The sequence below is a fragment of the Podarcis liolepis genome (assembly GCF_965112155.1).
Source record: "Podarcis liolepis genome assembly, chromosome: 1".
Classification (NCBI taxonomy): domain Eukaryota; kingdom Metazoa; phylum Chordata; class Lepidosauria; order Squamata; family Lacertidae; genus Podarcis; species Podarcis liolepis.
Window position 1 is genome coordinate 138,296,708 of NC_139554.1, and position 18,516 is coordinate 138,315,223.

General features: G+C 43.7%; 2 protein-coding genes across 11 annotated transcripts in view; one reads left to right on the top strand and one right to left on the bottom strand.

The window, feature by feature from the left end:
* LOC310693432 (uncharacterized protein) overlaps nucleotides 1-18,516 on the bottom strand; it is a 126,667-nt gene that overhangs the window by 59,033 nt on the left and 49,118 nt on the right. For all 10 annotated transcript variants that reach the window (XR_014519164.1, XR_014519165.1, XR_014519166.1 and 7 more), the window contains one exon: nucleotides 9,492-9,665. Coding sequence is in view for 1 of the 10 variants with exons in the window: in XM_083475466.1 (XP_083331592.1) it covers nucleotides 9,492-9,665 (174 nt within the window). In the remaining 9 variants the exon portion in view is untranslated. The remainder of the gene's footprint in view (nucleotides 1-9,491; nucleotides 9,666-18,516) is intronic.
* Nucleotides 13,435-15,511, top strand: LOC310711224 (putative CENPB DNA-binding domain-containing protein 1; the record flags this gene model as incomplete). The annotated part of the gene is made up of 3 exons (XM_083512838.1): nucleotides 13,435-13,578; nucleotides 13,763-14,259; nucleotides 15,173-15,511. The coding sequence occupies exons 2-3, from the start codon at nucleotides 13,780-13,782 to the stop codon at nucleotides 15,509-15,511; spliced, it is 819 nt and encodes a 272-aa protein (XP_083368964.1). The 5' UTR covers nucleotides 13,435-13,578; nucleotides 13,763-13,779.

The following is an 18,516-nucleotide window of genomic DNA, read 5'->3' on the forward strand; positions in this document are numbered from 1 at the left end:
GTTTGCACAAGTTGAACTTTCCCTGCTTTCGCTTTTGCAGATCTTGTTTTCGGAGGGCCACTCATTCCACACCTGTCTATGAGTCAAGGTCAAATTGTCTATTGTCCCATGGGAAAGACAGTTCCCCAGTGTAGATAACAAGACAGCAGAGAGTCAAAATAAAGTTTGTTCCCAGGAGCTTATAAATCCCAAGTTCCACTAGAGGGGATATTGTAGCAGTTCAGGAAAGAAGAAGAGAAATTTGTCCGCCATTAAGATCCCTGCAGCCAAATAGTTTAACAATAGTCCTTAAAACTTTTTCAACTTGCAGAGCCCTTCCCAGGTTGCCACAAAGTCTCATCCAAAAGGTGCAAGCTACAGTTGCTTAATTGTATCTTCAAATAGTGCCCTAATGTAACAGTTTCAATTTTAAGTATAAAGTCCGCAATGACAGTTCTTTTCCCTTCTGTCAGCCCGGGATTTGGGTCTTAAAGTTTTATAATCCACCGAAAGAAGGAGGGTCCCCGATTTAAATCAACACAATAAAGAGAAAAGAAACTTGCCTTTTTCCTTTCAGTTGCCAATTCCGCCAACGCACGATACTTCCGAATTTATAATCCCTTTAAATTGCTTCCAGCTTGTCAGTTTCTTTGCCTTTGATCTTTAAACATTGCCGGAAGACGGACTTCCTGTTTTTCGTCTCCCGCTTTCAGCCGAATTCAGAATTTGTAATCCAAAAAGAGATAGTTCTTACTCACGAGTAAGTAATTTAGAATCCAATGTTTCAGGAAGAAAGGTCAGCGCTCAGCAGCAGCAGCCGCGCGGCTTCGCTCCCGCAGAAAGAGCGATGAACTCACAGCACCGCTTCCCCTCCGCGCTTCCGGGGCCCCTTCCGGGGTCCCTTCTTCGTTTTGGGGGTCGCTCCAGGTGCCCGCCAAGTCCCACGGTCACGGGCTCACTCTGCCCGTGAGTTTTCTTAATGGATCGTTGCTGTATGATTTCATCAGATATAGACCAAATTGTAAAATTAAATTTGAATCAAATTATAAAGGAGATTACTTTTGATACTGAAAGGTGGGGAAAGGTTAATGTCCTCAAAATGAATGTAGTTCCAAAGCTTTTATACATTCTTAGAGGATTACCAATACATGTTCCCAAATTTTACTTCCAAAAAATAAATCAACTATATAGATTGTGCCTGTGGGGTACAAAGCCACCAAAAATATCACTACATAAAATGCTACTTCCAACTAAGGAAGGCGGCTTTGGACTTCCAAATCTGGAACTATATCACCAGGCCTACCTGCTGAGTAAGATTAATGACTGGAGAGCTAGCAGGAATCCCAATTGGGCTACTCTCGAATATAGTTTCTTTGAACCTCTAGAAGGGTGGACTAAACTCGGCTCTAATTTTATGAACTATCCTATTATCCTGGAGACTATTAAAGCACCTATAAAAATTTGGATGAATATAAATAAAAATAATAAGCATGACCCCTATCAGCATGAGAAATTAACAATATGGGCCAACCCAAAATTAAAAATTGGAAATCAAGTAATAATTTGGCAAACAGTATTTTGCATTGAATCAATTATTTGATGAAAATTACAAATTTGTGGAATATAATACAGTGCAAGTAAAGTATGGATTAACCAGTGAAACGCAATGGCAATACATCCAATTGAAACCTCTATTGGAAAGGCAGTTTGGCCCTGACGCTATAGCAGCATCGGAAACACCCAGGCTGCTACAAGATTTAATTTCTGCAACAAAAACAAAAAAATCTACACTTGCACTATATAAAACCCTACTCAACAGGAAGAAATATGATTTAGAATATGATAGACAAAAATGGAGTGAAGAGTTAGGGGTACAGATAACAGAAGATATATGGGAGTCAAGTATAAAATCAACAGAAATAGCCTCTATGGATCTAAGACTAAGACTTATTCAGCAGAAAATAATATTCAGAGTCCACTGGACTCCAGCAAATCTTTACCAGAAGAAAATAACAAATGCAGATAACTGCTGGAGATGTGGAAGTAAAAATGCGAACTTAGTACTTATGATGATTAACAGCCCAATGATAAGAACATTTTGGTGCGAGGTAAGTATATATATATATATAGCAAGAGTAATAAAAAGAAATTGTTATTTAGGGGAATTGAATTTAATTATAAATTATATACCGGAAACGTGGGAGATTACAAGGGGTCAAAAAAATTGGATGTACCGTGCCATATTAGAAGCAAAAAAACTTGTTCTGATTAATTGGAAGAGCTGCAAAATATTCCATAGAGCACATGGATTGACAATATGGACAGACTAGTTACCTATGAATGAACTGCATATCGACACAAATTAAGAATGGGTAAATATAAATAAATCTGGAAGGAATATTTAAGCGATAAGGCGGACGGTGGTGGGAAGTAGGGGGTTGAGAGGTGGGGAAATATTTTTTAAAAGGTGTAGTCATAGGTATATCAGTACTCAAATCTGAAATGTTAAATTGTGTTATTAGTGTTATTGCAGTTTTTGTTGTATATGTTTTTTGTGATTGTTGTTTGTATTGAAAAAATGATTAAATAAATTAAAAAACCACACACTACAGTGGTACCTCGGGTTAAGTACTTAATTCTTTCCGGAGGTCCGTTCTTAACCTAAAACTGTTCTTAACCTGAAGCACCACTTTAGCTAATGGGGCCTCCTGCTGCCGCCGCACCACCGGAGCTCGATTTCTGTTCTCATCCTGAAGCAAAGTTCTTAACCTGAAGCACTACCGGTATTTCTGGGTTAGTGGAGTCTGTAACCTGAAGCGTATGTAACCTGAAGTGTATGTAACCTGAGGCACCACTGTATAGTCATTGGCTGAAAGCAATTTAATTGGTGGTTCTTTTAACTAGTAGCAGGACCACGGTGTATGGAGGGTGGGGGTGTCGCTCCCTGTTGTCACCCCCCCATCTCAATTGTCTCCACCACCTCCACCATCCCCCACCTCCCCACATAATACTGAAATTAGTTTGGGAACGGAAACTCCATTAGTAGATGGGAGCAGTCAGCACTTTCTATGGAAATACCCAGGAAGTGAACGTGTGTTATGGATAGTCCATCATTTTTAGGGAATTTTCAAAATCATTTTACCCAGATTTGAAGCTGCTCTTAAACAAGAAAGCAGTGTTTGTACTGCCTCATAGCTAGTTCCTACATCTGATTCTAAAACAAAACAACAACGTAATTATAAATAATTTCCAGTTTTCGCATGGATTTTTTTTTTTTAGGGTTTCCCCTAAAAAAATCAACAACAAACCAAGCTTGTTTTTGAATGCATGTGGACATAAGGCGAAAGTGGGCATAAAGGCCTTTCTGCAAACTTGTGTTTCTTATTTGTTGTGCCGCAAATCTCAGTCCTTGGCCTGAACTTGCCGCTGTATGAAAAAGTATTAAGATCTTCAAAGAAGAAGAATAAACACACATTTTTGATAGAATAATTATACAGTGGTGAAACGTGTAAGGGAGAGCAGAGCAGAGATGATTCCGCGGCAATATCAGCTCATGACCCCGAGATACATAGCAGGGAGCATTAGCACTACAAGCTTGGAGGAGATACAGTGGAAACTGCTAAAGCTCCAGGCTCCAGAAAGACACATAAAGATGAGCATAACAATTACCTTATTTGCAGAGAAAGAAAGAAATGTATAATGTGGAGAAGTGCAGTTACAGGCTGTAAAAGAGAGATATAATGAAGTGTTGCAGTTATCTGGCTCTCATAGAGCTATAATGACAATCATTAGTCATCCAGCTGTAAGAAGGACATGTAATGTGTAATATTATTGCCGTTACCTGAGGAAGAGAGAGAGAGAGAGATGACAAAAGGTAGAAGTAACTGGTAATGTTACCTGACCCTGGGAGGCAGCAAAGATCACAAGACTTGCAGTTGACTGCAACTCAGAATGGGAGAGCCAGAAACTAACATAGGACGCTGCAATGACATGTAACTTTGAGGGTAAGGTGGCTTGCCAAGCAGAACCAGCAAGCTTAAGCCAGTCAGCCACAAACTAACTCTGGAGAACTGAACCCAGAAATAAACAGGGTGCTGCTGTGGCTGAAGAAGCCCAATCCCACTCAACAGCCTCACAGCTACATTTTGAATTAATTGCAGGTTTGTATATAATGTAGTAAAGGTAAAGGGTTAGGTCCAGTCCAGACTGTTAGGTCCAGTCGCGGACGACTCGGGTTGCGGTGCTCATGTGACCAGCATGACTAAGCCGCTTCTGGTGAACCAGAGCAGCTCACGGAAACGCCGTTTACCTTCCCGCCAGAGCAGTACCTATTTACCTACTTGCACTTTTTAGCATGCTTTCAAACTGCTAGGTTGGCAGGAGCAGGGACCGAGCAACAGGAGCTCACTCCGTCGCGGGGATTCAAACTGCCAACCTTCTGATCGGCAAGCCCTAGGTTCTGTGGTTTAGACCACAGCACTACCCACGTCCCAGTATATAATGTATTACAGGAGTCTTATTTTATGGGGCCACCAAAAGACAGTTCGCTGATGCCAGGCTCTCTCAAGACAGAGTGACACGTGGTCCACCACCCCAATCTGATGGGAGGTGCTCTGTGCTGGGGCAGGAACCTGCATTGCTACGAACAGAGATAGTTTAGGGGATACAGGCGCGCCACCCCCCTTATATGCGACCAACTTACACACAACCACATATGCGTACAGCACCAGGAAATAATTAAATCCAAACCCAGAATTGGGGAGAGAGAGAGCTGAAGAGTCCTCGTGGCTCATGAGGAGACCATCCCCAGAGCCCGAAGAGGACTTCAGTGAGGGCAGAGGAAGCCCCAAAGAGACTGGAGGCAGAGCAGGACTCTGTTTGTGCCGCTTAGCCTAATGTGCTCAGCCTCCTCGCCATAAGAGCCAACTCCTAAGGACCACAGGGGCTTTGGCCCCCACAATAAAATATTTGAGGGGGCTGCCCCCCAGTTGGTGGGGATTGCCATTCAAATGTTGTGTGTGCACTGCATCATGCAATCAACTATGTGAGGCAGGGCTTACCTGCCCCCCCATATTTTATTCAAGTTGGCCCCCCTGCTCCCTGCTGCTGTGCTGGGTAGCGCAGCAGCCAGTGCCACTTCCCCATGTGTCCTCCAGCCCCCTGCCAGCCCCAGAGCTTCAAATCTAGCTGTGGATATTTTGGATATAGTATTTTTGGTATGGGTTGAAGAGAGTGGCAGAGAGGGCCTTTAAAGATGGTTTAGAGGGTGCTCCCACTTCCAGAGGCCTTCTCAGTAGTCGCACCCGCCCTTTGGGAAGCAAATAAGCTATCTGACTTTCAGAAGACATCTGACGGTAGCCCTGTACAGTATAGGGAAGTTTTTAATGTTTATGTTTTACCGTGCTTAATGTATTAATTTGCTGGAAGGCACCCAGAGTGGCTGGGACAACCCAGTCAGATGGGCAGCTTATAAATAAATTGGTGTTGTTGTTAGTATTATTATTATTATAATTAATATTAACACAATTTCACTTATGCGCACACAGACCCAGATCATAACCCCAATGTAAGTGGGGAGACACTTGTACTGCCAGAATGTGAACTTGTTTCTCTATGAGAATTGCAGCCCCATTCAGCACAGGATGAACTCCACTAACATGGAGCTCCCATGAGCCACCCACCAACAGGACCTCTGTTTTGTCTGCACTGACGTCATCCATTCCATTATTGCACACTGGCACTAGTATAGCTCCTCATCACCTCACCGGAATTGGATGAAAAAGAAATCGAATTGCCCTGTTGAAGGCAACTTGCACCACTGGTGCATTTGACGTGATGAGAGACGGTGCTTTATGGAACTTCCTTCCAGCTGAAGTCAGACAGGCCTCTTTGAACTAATGAAGGCTTTTAATTGAATTCCAACTTTATAGTTTTAACTTACTTTTGGTTTCATTGTTTCAATTACAGATGGCAGTAATTAAGCTTCATATAAATTGTCAAAACAACCAAACGAAATAAAAATGTTAGTAAATCCGTGCGAATGTCCTGGGCTCAGCGCCCGGTGGGCTGTGCTCTGAATGTATTGCTAGCTCAGTCATTAAAAAAAATCAAATAATTTTCTAAATAAAACATTTGCCTCAGTTATGAATATAAAAGTGCCAAACTAAACTTCTCTCACCCTTCTGTGGAAATGTCAAAGCAAGTTTTCACAGGACTACAAGTGCCCTTGGAGTTATCTGGGCTCAAACCCGGAAACAAAAGAAAGATGTTCTTTCACTGCTTTGCCTAGGAGCTGCTTCCGGGAAAACTAAGGATTGGGGGGGGGGGCTATCCGCATGAGGGACAGTTTGGTCTACTCTAAAAGCAAGGAGGGGTCATATTGAACAAGGGAAGAGTCTCGTCAAGCCTTGGATTGGTTTGTAATATAGTCTAAGCTCAGAGAGCTCCTGAGTTAATCTGAGGTGAGCAGAGGAGAGCTTACTCATGCAGGACACAAAATGCCACAGAGACCAAAACAGCCATCTATTATTTCACTTCCGCCTCTCCTCTCCTTTCTTGCCTTCTCTGCTCTGCTGCAGCTTCCCTTCTTTATCCCTTCTTTCCCACTAAGTACTGTGGCTGTATTTTAAAAATCTGTTTGAGGAACTGGCATTGAACCCAAACTAACAGCTAGTTCCCACATGCATGTGCAGTCCTTGGTTTCTCATCACTTGATTGCTCAATGCAGCTGAAATGTGCAAACTGGCCAACTCCCAGGGATGTCACAACAATTCAACAGCTTTGATTCCAGTGTGGCTATTAAAGTTACGCTGGGTTAAATTCTCCAAAACACATCCATTGTCTGTTTCTATCTGACTCACTTTCAGTTTGCAAAAACAAATTATTTGTAGCTGGAAGTGGAAACACTTGTACAAGGTAATTGGAGAACTGAGAAGGGAGGTGTGCATTTGAAGGTGTGAGCAAATGCAGTTCATTAAAAGGAAAGGGTGCCATGTGCTTGCAATTCTTAAAAGTATATATACACAAGAGACTCCACAGTCTGGGTGGACATCCAGGAACTATAGCAGAGAGAAGTTGATTCATGGAAATAAATGAATGGATGAGTTTTCGCATCCCTGCTGAAGTCATTGAAAACAATTGTTAGAGATGCTGTGAGACAAAAGGAAAGCTGTCAGTGATGTCTGATCAGCAATGACACATTCACACATGCAAACCTTCACTTTTGGATGAAAGAACCCTGTGTGAACAGTCCCTTTGATTAGATGCTCTTACACTGCAAAGATGCCCTGATTGCCCAGGATTTTAGAGTGGGCTACTGTACCCTCATGGTAACTTCTTGGCACCTATATTAGAATTCCATCATTAACTCTTTTTATTTATGTTACACACTGCCAGCCTGGTACAGTCTTCTATTTCAGACATTACTATTTTTTGCGAGCTTAGAATGGAAGATGCCTTTGATATTATAGCAATATGGGTCTGTCGTACTCACACAGCATTTGATTGGCTCATTCCAATTTCCCTGAGCCGTGATCAACTCCACGAATATTTTAAGATCTAACCCTGAGCACTGGAAACATCTGATTTTCCTTAGGGCTGTTATGGAAGTGACAATATTCAGAATTAATAAATGGCTGTTGGGGTCAATTTCTTGTAGAAGAAATTGTAGAAGACTTTCTTTAAAAAAAATATGGAGTGGTACATCACCAAATATGTAGACTGTGAACTGCTCTAGATTTTGCCCATGCATTCCTAGATTTATGCACACCTAGATTTACTGGTCACCACAAGCTGTGAGCCTGCCATTCCAATGAAAGGCCAGCGTAAAAATGTTGAGCTACAGATTTGTGTTTGATCCTCAAAGGATATGGACCATCATTAGCTCCCTTCGGTCTTGATGGACCAAAGTACTACCTGCCCAAGTACTTTTAGGAAAACTGTATCTTCAGCTGGTCTCAAATGCAGCGTAGTATACTTTGAAAGGCGTTAGTGAGAGCAAATGTTCTGACGGTTAAAGTAACACCACGTTCTATTCTCAGAGCCTCTGGACTCTAAAGGGTCTTACATCAAGGTCAAACAAGAGGGCTGTGCTTTCTCGCTATGTCTCTTGTGAAAAGGAAGCAGGAACAGCAGCTATTTAAGCCTTCTGGCTCACCCTCCATCTGCCTATGCTCCCCACAGTGCTTGATGATTACCAGACTTTGAACAAAGCAGTTTCACAGGGATATGAAGAATGTTGCGCAGAGACGCCTCATTTGAGGAGTAATGATGGGCACCAATTTACTTTCCTTTGTGGCATGTTTAGTTCACTTGCAAATAAGGCCCTGTAATGTATAATATATCCCCAGTCCCAGCAACACTTATTTGCCCCAAAAAACTGAGGAGGCTCAGTTGGCAGTGGCCACTGAAAGGAAAACATATCCTTTAAACATCGCTTAAAACCTACAGCGGCTTTTAGTCAGAGCAGAGGTACCATCGGAACTGCGTTCATCATCCTCTCTGATTATTCACACAGTTGAGAAGAAAGTTGCACTTCAGCAACCTTTTACAAATATCTAAAAAATAAAACTGGCAATTTTTTTAAAAAAAATACTGCTGCAACTTTGCAATATAGATAGGGGAAATAATCTAGGGGTCAGAATGCAGACGCCAATGCCATGGGATCTAGAATGTGATTTCCAACAGGGCACCAAATCACTCTTGCAAATCCCTGTGTGATTTGTGCAGCGTTCTCAGTAGACCACAGGCCAGCTGGATGGTATCCATGCTTGCTTAGAATGTGTTGTGTATGAGCAAAATGGCAGCCGTGTGTCCAGTTCTACTCTCCGCCCCTGTAATGTTTAGTGGGATTTACCTGTGTCCCAATGCTACAATGCTGTGCATTTCTGAGAACTCACTTAGAGAGCAGCCTATAAAGACTGCAAGGAAATAAATGAAAATGTGCATACAATTCTAGCCTTAGAGAGCTCTTCATTTCCCCCAAAACATTTTGTTACCCATAAAGAAGGTACTGGCAAATCAAAAGAGACCCGTAAAGAAAGCCTCAGGAGAAAGGCAGGAAAATAGTATTCTGAGTCCTCCAGTGTGGATTTAATTTTTAACTTGTAGCCCTATGCCTGGCATTGCTTGGGAATTCCACGAAACCAAAAAATCAGCGCAGTTTCGTAATCTGAGTTATGCCCTGCAGTTATTTTGCCTGTATTGCTAGGTGGTGCTGTTCTTCCACTTGACATATATCCCATAGAATCCTAGAAGTCTAGAGCTGGAAGGGATCCCAAGGGTCATCTAGTCCAACCCCCTGCAAAGCATCTGTGAGAGATGGCCAGCCAGCGCTGCTTGAAACCATATCGTCTAGCCCTTTGGTGGTTTTACATTTTAATTTTATTCTGTGAACCGCCCTGAGACCTGTGGGTGGAAGGCGGTATATACATTTAATAAAGAGTAAAATGATAATAGCCCTAACATCCAAAGCAATAGCAAAGAGGAGGAGGTAGAGGAGGAGATTTACTCACCTGGAGGTGCTTCGGTGGTTTGTATTTGTTCACTCTGGGTGCAGGATACAGAGTATCCTGCAGTTGCGTGGAGGTATTCTCCCCAGGTCTTAATAGGATGTTCCTTGTGCGGTTCTGTGGAGATTTGTTGTTGTTGTTGTTTATACCCCATCCACTCTGGGCCTTATAGCATATCTAAAACATAAGAAAAACATCAAGTGTTTAAAATAGGATTACCAGACGTCCCCAGTTCCCAGGGACAGTCCCCAGACTTGCAAATCTGTCCCTGGGAAGCGTGGCAGCGGCAGCCTCAGCAGCCCGGAGCCAGCCTGGTAGCACAGTTGGCTCTGGCTGGCTTCAGGAGCTGCTTGCTGCCGCCGCCACTGCTGAGGGGGAAGCAGGGACGTCCAGCGGTACAGATCTCCTGCCCCCTTCTCCCTTCGTTTTGACAGATCGGGAGAGGCTCAGGAGTCGCAGGCAGGTGGCTGTTGCCTAGGAGGGGCACAAGGAACGTGGTTTTCTGCCAGACAAGGTGCAAAGCCCTTCTTTCGCACCCTGTGAAACATAAATGCTTTGCGTTTTTTAAGAAACTGGGAAACGGCCACCCGCCCACAACTCCCAAGCCTCCCTTGATCAGTCAAAACAAGGTGGGAAGGGGGCACAGGTTGAGGCTTGGGAGTCACTGGTGGGCAGCACACCATAGCCCAGTTTTTTAAAAACTCAGGGCATTTATGTTTCACAGGGTGCAAAAGAAGGGCTTTGCACCTTAATACAATATGCATGTGTGCTTGGGCCCAGGGTCTTTCGCCTCACCATCCCCACTACTGACTCCCTGTTGCTACTCAGCTTCAAAAAAAAAAAAAAAAATGTCCCCGGATTCATTGAAAAAAATCTGGTAACCATAGTTTAAAACCTCCCAAAACAGGGCTGCCTTCAGATGTCTTCTAAAAGTTGTGTAATTCTTTATTTCCTTGACATCTGAAGGGAGGGCATTCCACAGGGCGGGCGACACTACCAAGAAGGCCCTGTGCTGGTTCCCTGTCCCTTCGCTTCAGGCACCAGAAGGCCCTTGGAGGAGGGCCCCAGTGGGGCTGAGCAATGGGGGTGGAGACGCTCCTTCAGGTCTAGTGGGTCGAGGCCATTGGGGGCTTTCAAGATAAGCAGCAAGACTTTGAATTCTGCTCGGAAGCACAACTGAAAGGCAGCTGTCATATTTATAACACTTGGTATGATATTTACAGTATTATGCTGTCTGCTACTGTGGTGTAATAGTCCTTTAAGAAACCTGTAGGCAATACAGTGGTGCCCCGCAAGACGAATGCCTCGCAAGACAAAAAACTCGCTAGACGAAAGGTTTTTCCGTCCGCGATTTGCCTCGCAAGACGAATTCCCCTATGGGCTTGCTTCGCAAAACGAAAACGTCTCGCGACTTTGTTTCCTTTGTGTAAAAACCGTTAAAGCCAAGGGTGCTTAGCTTGAGCAGCTGCAGTTGCGACTTGACTTCGAGGAGCAACTGTTAGCACGTGGTTTGGTAGCCTTTTCTCAGACTTTGCTCACTTTTGAAGCTTTTCCAAAACTTTTCCAGAACTTCTCTTTCATCCATTTGGTAAGTTAAACTTTTAAAACTTTTTGGGGGTTTTTGGATTTTGGGTTGGGGTGTTTGGGATTCAAGGACTTGGTGTTGTGGGGGGGGGTTTGCGATAATCTGGGGGCTTGTGGGTTTTTTTTGGAATTTTTATGATTTTCTGTGACCATTGGGCCAGGTTGTTTTTTTTTGAAAAATTTTCTGAGTTTGAATTTCTGAGTGCTGGCTGGCTGGGGAAACAGTTGGGGAGGTTTCTGCAGGAATCTGGGACCATTTGGGGGGGGGTTGGAATTTTTATGATTTTCTGTGACCATTGGGCATGGTTGTTTATTTTCATATTTTTTTTCTGAGTTTGAATTTCTGAGTGCTGGCTGGCTGGAGGAACAGTTGGGGAGGTTTCTGCAGGAATCTGGGACCATTTGGGGTTTTTTTTTTTGGAATTTTTATGATTTTCTGTGACCACTGGGCAAGGTTGTGGGTTTTTTCAAAAAAAAAATTCTGAGTTTGAATTTCTGAGTGCTGGCTGGCTAGGGGAACAGTTGGGGAGGTTTCTGCAGGAATCTGGGACCATTTGGGTTTTTTTTTGGAATTTTTATGATTTTCTGTGACCACTAGGCATGGTTGTTTATTTTCACTTTTTTTTCTGAGTTTGAATTTCTGAGTGCTGGCTGGCTGGAGGAACAGTGGGGGAGGTTTCTGCAGGAATCTGGGACCATTTGGGGGGGGGGTTGGAATTTTTATGATTTTCTGTGACCATTGGGCATGGTTGTTTATTTTCAAATTTTTTTTCTGAGTTTGAATTTCTGAGTGCTGGCTGGCTGGGGGAACAGTTGGGGGGGTTTCTGCAGGAATCTGGGACCATTTGGGTTTTTTTTTTGGAATTTTTATGATTTTCTGTGACCACTAGGCATGGTTGTTTATTTTCAATTTTTTTTTTCTGAGTTTGAATTTCTGAGTGCTGGCTGGCTGGGGGAACAGTTGGGGAGGTTTCTGCAGGAATCTGGGACCATTTGGGGTTTTTTTTTGGAATTTTTATGATTTTCTGTGACCACTGGGCAAGGTTGTTTTTTTTTGAAAATTTTTCTGAGTTTGAATTTCTGAGTGCTGGCTGGCTGGGGGAACAGTTGGGGAGTTTTCTGCAGGAATCTGGGACCATTTGGGGGGTTTTTTTGGAATTTTTATGATTTTCTGTGACCACTGGGCAAGGTTGTGGTTTTTTTCAATTTTTTTTTCCTGAGTTTGAATTTCTGAGTGCTGGCTGGCTGGGGGAACAGTTGGGGAGTTTTCTGCAGAAATCTGGGACCATTTGGGGGTTTTTTTTGGAATTTTTATGATTTTCTGTGACCACTAGGCATGGTTGTTTATTTTCAATTTTTTTTTCTGAGTTTGAATTTCTGAGTGCTGGCTGGCTGGGGGAACAGTTGGGGAGGTTTCTGCAGGAATCTGGGACCATTTGGGGTTTTTTTTGGAATTTTTATGATTTTATGTGACCACTGGGCAAGGTTGTTTTTTTTTGAAAATTTTTCTGAGTTTGAATTTCTGAGTGCTGGCTGGCTGGGGGAACAGTTGGGGAGTTTTCTGCAGGAATCTGGGACCATTTGGGGGTTTTTTTTTGGAATTTTTATGATTTTCTGTGACCACTAGGCATGGTTGTTTATTTTCAATTTTTTTTTCCTGAGTTTGAAAATCTGAGTGCTGGCTGGCTGGAGGAACAGTTGGGGAGGTTTCTGCAGGAATCTGGGACCATTTGGGGGTTTTTTTGGAATTTTTATGATTTTCTGTGACCACTGGGCAAGGTTGTGGTTTTTTTTCAAAAAATTTTTTCTGAGTTTGAATTTCTGAGTGCTGGCTGGCTAGGGGAACAGTTGGGGAGGTTTCTGCAGGAATCTGGGACCATTTGGGGTTTTTTTTGGGAATTTTTATGATTTTCTGTGACCACTAGGCAAGGTTGTTTATTTTCAATTTTTTTTTCTGAGTTTGAATTTCTGAGTGCTGGCTGGCTAGGGGAACAGTTGGGGAGGTTTCTGCAGGAATCTGGGACCATTTGGGGTTTTTTTGGAATTTTTATGATTTTCTGTGACCACTGGGCATGGTTGTTTATTTTCAAAAAAAAATTTCTGAGTTTGAATTTCTGAGTGCTGGCTGGCTGGGGAAACAGTTGGGGAGGTTTCTGCAGGAATCTGGGACCATTTGGGGTTTTTTTTTGGAATTTTTATGATTTTCTGTGACCACTGGGCAAGGTTGTTTTTTTTTTTGAAAATTTTTCTGAGTTTGAATTTCTGAGTGCTGGCCATGTTGTTATTTTTTGAATTTTTTTTTTGTCTGGGTGGGGGAGCAGTTGGGGAGGGGTTTGCAATTTCTGTGCTGTGGGTGGGTGGGTGTCTGTGGGAGCAGTTGAGGTTTTTGAAGACATTGGTGATTTTTGAAGCTTTTCCTAAACTTATTTTGCAGCCATTTGAGGTTTCTGAGGACTTCGGTGGTTGATTGTTGAAGCTTTTCCAGAACTTCTCTTTCATCCATTTGGTAAGTTAAACTTTTAAAACTTGTTTGGGGGTTTTTGGATTTTGGATTTGGGGTTGGGGTGCTTGGGATTCAAGGCCTTGGTTCTGGGTTTTAATTTCTGTGTGGTGGGTGGCTGGGTGCTTTTGTATTTTTTGGGTTTGAAGCACATCACTGATTTTTTTTTTCTGATTCTGAGTTTACGAAGGTAAGAGCTGTGCTGCCATGGGACCCAAGAAGACTGCTGCTGCGGTGGCCGGCGAGAGGAAGAAGGAGAAGGTGACGCTGGAAATGAAGGAGATCATCCGGAAGCACGACGGCGGAATGCGTGTGACAGACCTCGCCAGGGAGTACGGGAGGAATCCATCGACCATCGGGACCATCCTGAAGATGAGGGAGAAGATCCTGGCGACTGATGCAGCCAAGGGAGTCACCAGGATCGTGAAGAACCGCCCAGCTGTCCTGGAGGAGGTCGAGAAGTTGCTGCTCATCTGGTTAGAAGAGAAGCAGCGTGCAGGGGACACAGTGTCTGAGGCCGTCATTTGTGAGAAGGCCAAGGCCTTGCACGCTGACCTCGTCCGGGAACAGCCAGGAACCTCAGGCGAGCCAGAAGTCTTCAAGGCTAGCAGAGGTTGGTTTGACCGGTTCAAGGCAAGATCTGGCATCCACAGCGTGGTCAGGCATGGAGAGGCTGCCAGTTCTGATGTTCCTGCGGCTGAAGACTTTGCAGCGGAGTTCCTGGAGGTTGTGAAGACGGAGGGCTACGTTCCGCAGCAGGTCTTCAACTGCGACGAGACCGGGCTGTTTTGGAAGAGGATGCCCAAAAGGACTTTCATCACTCAGGAGGAGTCCAGGCTGCCTGGCCACAAGCCCATGAAGGACCGTCTGACCCTGCTCTTCTGTGCCAACGCAAGTGGCGACCTGAAGATCAAGCCCCTGCTGGTGTACCACTCGGAGAACTCACGGGCCTTCAAGAGACACAAGATCGACAAGGAGCGGCTGAGTGTCATGTGGCGATCCAACAGCAAGGCTTGGGTCACACGTGTGCTGTTTCTGGACTGGGTCAATCTTGCTTTTGGCCCTGCTGTCAAGCAGTACCTGCTGGACAACGACCTGCCGCTGAAGGCTTTGCTTCTGATGGACAATGCTCCTGCTCATCCTAAAGGCCTTGAGTTGGACTTGTTGGAGGAGTTCAGCTTCATCAGCATCATGTTCCACCACGCCACTGCTCCAGCCAATGGATCAGCAGGTCATCGCCAATTTCAAAAAACTCTACACCAAGGAGCTTTTCAGGCGATGCTTCGAGGTGACTGACTGCACCACCATCACCCTGCGGGAATTCTGGAAGGACCACTTCAACATCGTCACCTGCTTGAAGATGGTCACCACGGCCTGGAAAGGGATCAGCCAGAGAAATTTGAATTGCGCTTGGCGCAGCCTGTGGCCGGACTGTGTGGCACCAAGTGACTCTGATGCACCAGAGTCAACAGTGGTGCAGGACATTGTTGCCTTGGGGAGGACCATGGGCCTGGAGGTCACGGAGGAGGACGTCTGCGAGCTGGTGGAGGGGCACGACGACGAGCTGACCACCGTGGAGCTGGTCGAACTGCAGGCAGAGGCTGCGCAGGAGCAGGCCTCACTGGAAGAGGAGGAAGCAACTGAGGAACGGCTGTCCTCCGAAAGACTGAGGGACATTTGCCTGAAGTGGAAGGAGGTGCAGACTTTTGCAGATCTACACCACCATGAGAAGCACGTGGCACATGACGCTGGGAACTTTTATGATATGAGGGTCATGTCGCCTCTCAGGGAGCTGCTGAAAAGGCGGATGAAGCAGCAGACTATGGACAGGTTCTTGACCAAGAAGCAAAGAGTGGAAGAGGAGCCTTCTTCGAGTTGTCCCCCACAGTGTGCATGCACACGAAAGCTCATACCAAGAACTAACTTAGTTGGTCTTTAAGGTGCTACTGGAAGGAATTTTTTTATTTTGACTATGGCAGACCAACACGGCTACCTATCTACTACTTGTCCCCCACAGTCTTAGAAAATGTACTGTACACTTTGTTGATTTTTAAATGTTTTTCTGTCATGTTTATAAAGTTAATTTATTTTCCCTTCAAATTTTGAACTGCTCTTTACAGTATGTGTGACTTTAAAGAGCAGTTAATAAACTGTTGTTGTACCAAATTTGGCTTTGTTTGGACTTTTTTTGACCATAGGAACACATTAATTGATTTTCAATGCATTCCTATGGGATTTCGTGCTTCGCAAGACGAAAAATTCGCTAGACGACAAAAATTGCGGAACGAATTAATTTCGTCTTGCGGGGCACCACTGTACTTGCTGAGCAAACACAAAGTGTGGCCAAACAGCTCTGTAAACTGAACTGGGACCTACTATTGGTGGTTTGCCATGTCTGAATCTTATTAATAAATGTTGGTGTTTGGTATGTACTGAAGTTCTCACCCTGGGCCAGCAGGGGGATACTGTAGATAGTTCAGGTCCACATATGCAAATAAGGGATCGAAAGTGACGTTCAGTGATTGGATAGTTACAGAAAGTTGTTACAGTTACATTGTACTGGCTGAACCCTTCAGTCCAGTTCTGTTCTGACCTGTAAATAAACAAGAGCTGTTTGGAGAATCACTGTGTTGTCTGATATGTTCACCTACAACTTAACAGTGTTTATAGAAGACTTGGATATGCTGAGATCTAGCAACAATTAGCCACTCTCTCTCATCTGTTGAGATACCAAAATTTATTTGGTAATATGTTGCTGTTCAGAGAAATGCTATATCATGAAACTTTGAAGAAGACAGTTTCTGCTTTTATCTATAGACATTTGCTTAGTACTTTTACCCCCACCTTCAACAATAATGCAAATAATGATTTGCATAAATTAGTAAGTTTCTGTTTAGGGTTTTTGTTGCTCTTGCCCATATAGTTTATCTGATTGCAATATTATTTATCACAGAGCTTGCATGTGTGGCTCATATAAATGACTGGCAGCTGTCTAGTTAAAGCTGCTTTTGAGAGAAAGAGATGCGCTTGCCTTTGTGTTCAGAGGAGGAGGAGAAACCAATGAAGAAATCTGGCTTCTGTATGACTGACAGCTGAAAATGTGCCCTCGAGGCAATATATGAAAACAAAATCTTTCTAATCCCTAAGGAAATATCGCATGATCAGCAACACAGAAAGTGCTACCTTTTTGTAGCACCAACTGTTTGAAAGTGAACTCAGATGTAAGCAGTATTGCATTGATATATCCACCAAAATTACTTATTGATTCTTGTGAATGTTATGGCTAATATCCAATTATTATCTACCAACTCTGTCAAGAAACTCAGTGTCACTGTTGATTCTAATGACCTGTAAGGAATACATTAAAGACCTACTTCTAAAGCTGTTTTTCTCCATCTCAGAGTATTACCAGCCTGAGACCTCATGCTTTTGTTGTGGCTGCAATTGATTACAGCAATTCTCTGCTGGCTGAACTCCCAGCTCATGTTCTATATCATTTTTGTCTCATATATAACAATGCTGCTGGGATTTTTAAATTTATTTTTACAGGTACTAAGATATGTCATGGTCTTCTTCTTTTTCAGCATCTTTTGCAATTTTTTAATATGTTTCTGGTATATACCTGGTCACAATCCTTTCTCTTTGACATAGTAAGTGGATTGCTTCTGAAGTGCTGCAAATGCAGAGATGTGCCAGAACAACAATTATTTGTCTTTATTAAAATTTCCTTGGACGTTTTGTTTGAGGAGGAACTTTCAAATATGTTCAGTTTTCATTTCAGGTAGCAATTTATGTTTGCACAGAAGCCTCCTGAGCAATTGTGGTTTTTTTGTCAAAAGTCCTGTCATTCCTTGAAAAACATCACATGTTTGAGGCAGAACCCTCAAATTCACCTCAAATTTCTTTAAGGCAAAGCTGTGATGGCAACTTGACCCAACAGAGTTTGGTGGCCCATCTCCTCCTCCTATTCCTCACTCAGGGATTCATTCTTTTCTAGGTCAGATATGTAAGCCTCTCTGGCAAATAAATGCACATGGATGCTGACTTGAGCTCCTCAGAAGACAGAACAAAAGGTCAATAAGATGAATGGATTCCAGTGTCATGTGCCAAAACGAAGGGTGTCACCAGTTGAGGAAGTCTGAAAGTGAACTCAGAGGGCTGCTTACCAGAGCTGGAAAGATCGCAGGAGGGTCCTGAGAGTTTTCCAGGGCCATACCACAACCTTGCCAGACTCCAGTATGCAAGGAGGCAACCACCCTCTGGGACACTGGGTTTACCGGGCTTTGGGAAGGTGGTGTGAAGGCTCTGGGATGCTGTCAGAGCCCTCAGTTTCCCTGCCCAAAGCCCTGTAAGCAAGGAAAACCTGCTAGGTGTGAAGGTGGGGTGAATAAATAAATGCAGAGCAGAGAACTGTGAGTTTCCCCAGCTTGTCATTTACTTATTTATTTAGCCACATCCATGTAAGGTTATGGTCTCGTAAGTAAAGCAAGCGTAAACTGCGAGCTTCTTGTACCATGGATAGGACCCTAGAGCGGCAGGCTGCTGGTTGCATAAGAATGGCTGAGGTTGTAATGGAGCACACCAGCACGCCTGTGGTTAATGCGATAGAGCGGGGGGGGGGGGGCGGCTGGGTTCTGCTTGGTGCCTGTGAAAAGCCACTCCAACCCAGGGGAAGTGTGTGATCATGTCTTCAGGCATTTCATGCTTGAGCAAGATTCTGCAGTTATATCGACAGTTGTTTGCTTTCTGTGTGCAACATCACATACAGCAGACAGAGGCACACTGGGTTTTATTTTCTTTTGCTGTCATTGATGGGCTCCTATATATTACATGTTTTTTAAAAATAAAAATAAAAAAACCCAGCGGGTTTCCCAATCATTTTATTAAATGGAAACGAAATGTTAGAAGCAGTAACTGCCTCACATTCAGAAAATGATCATTCTA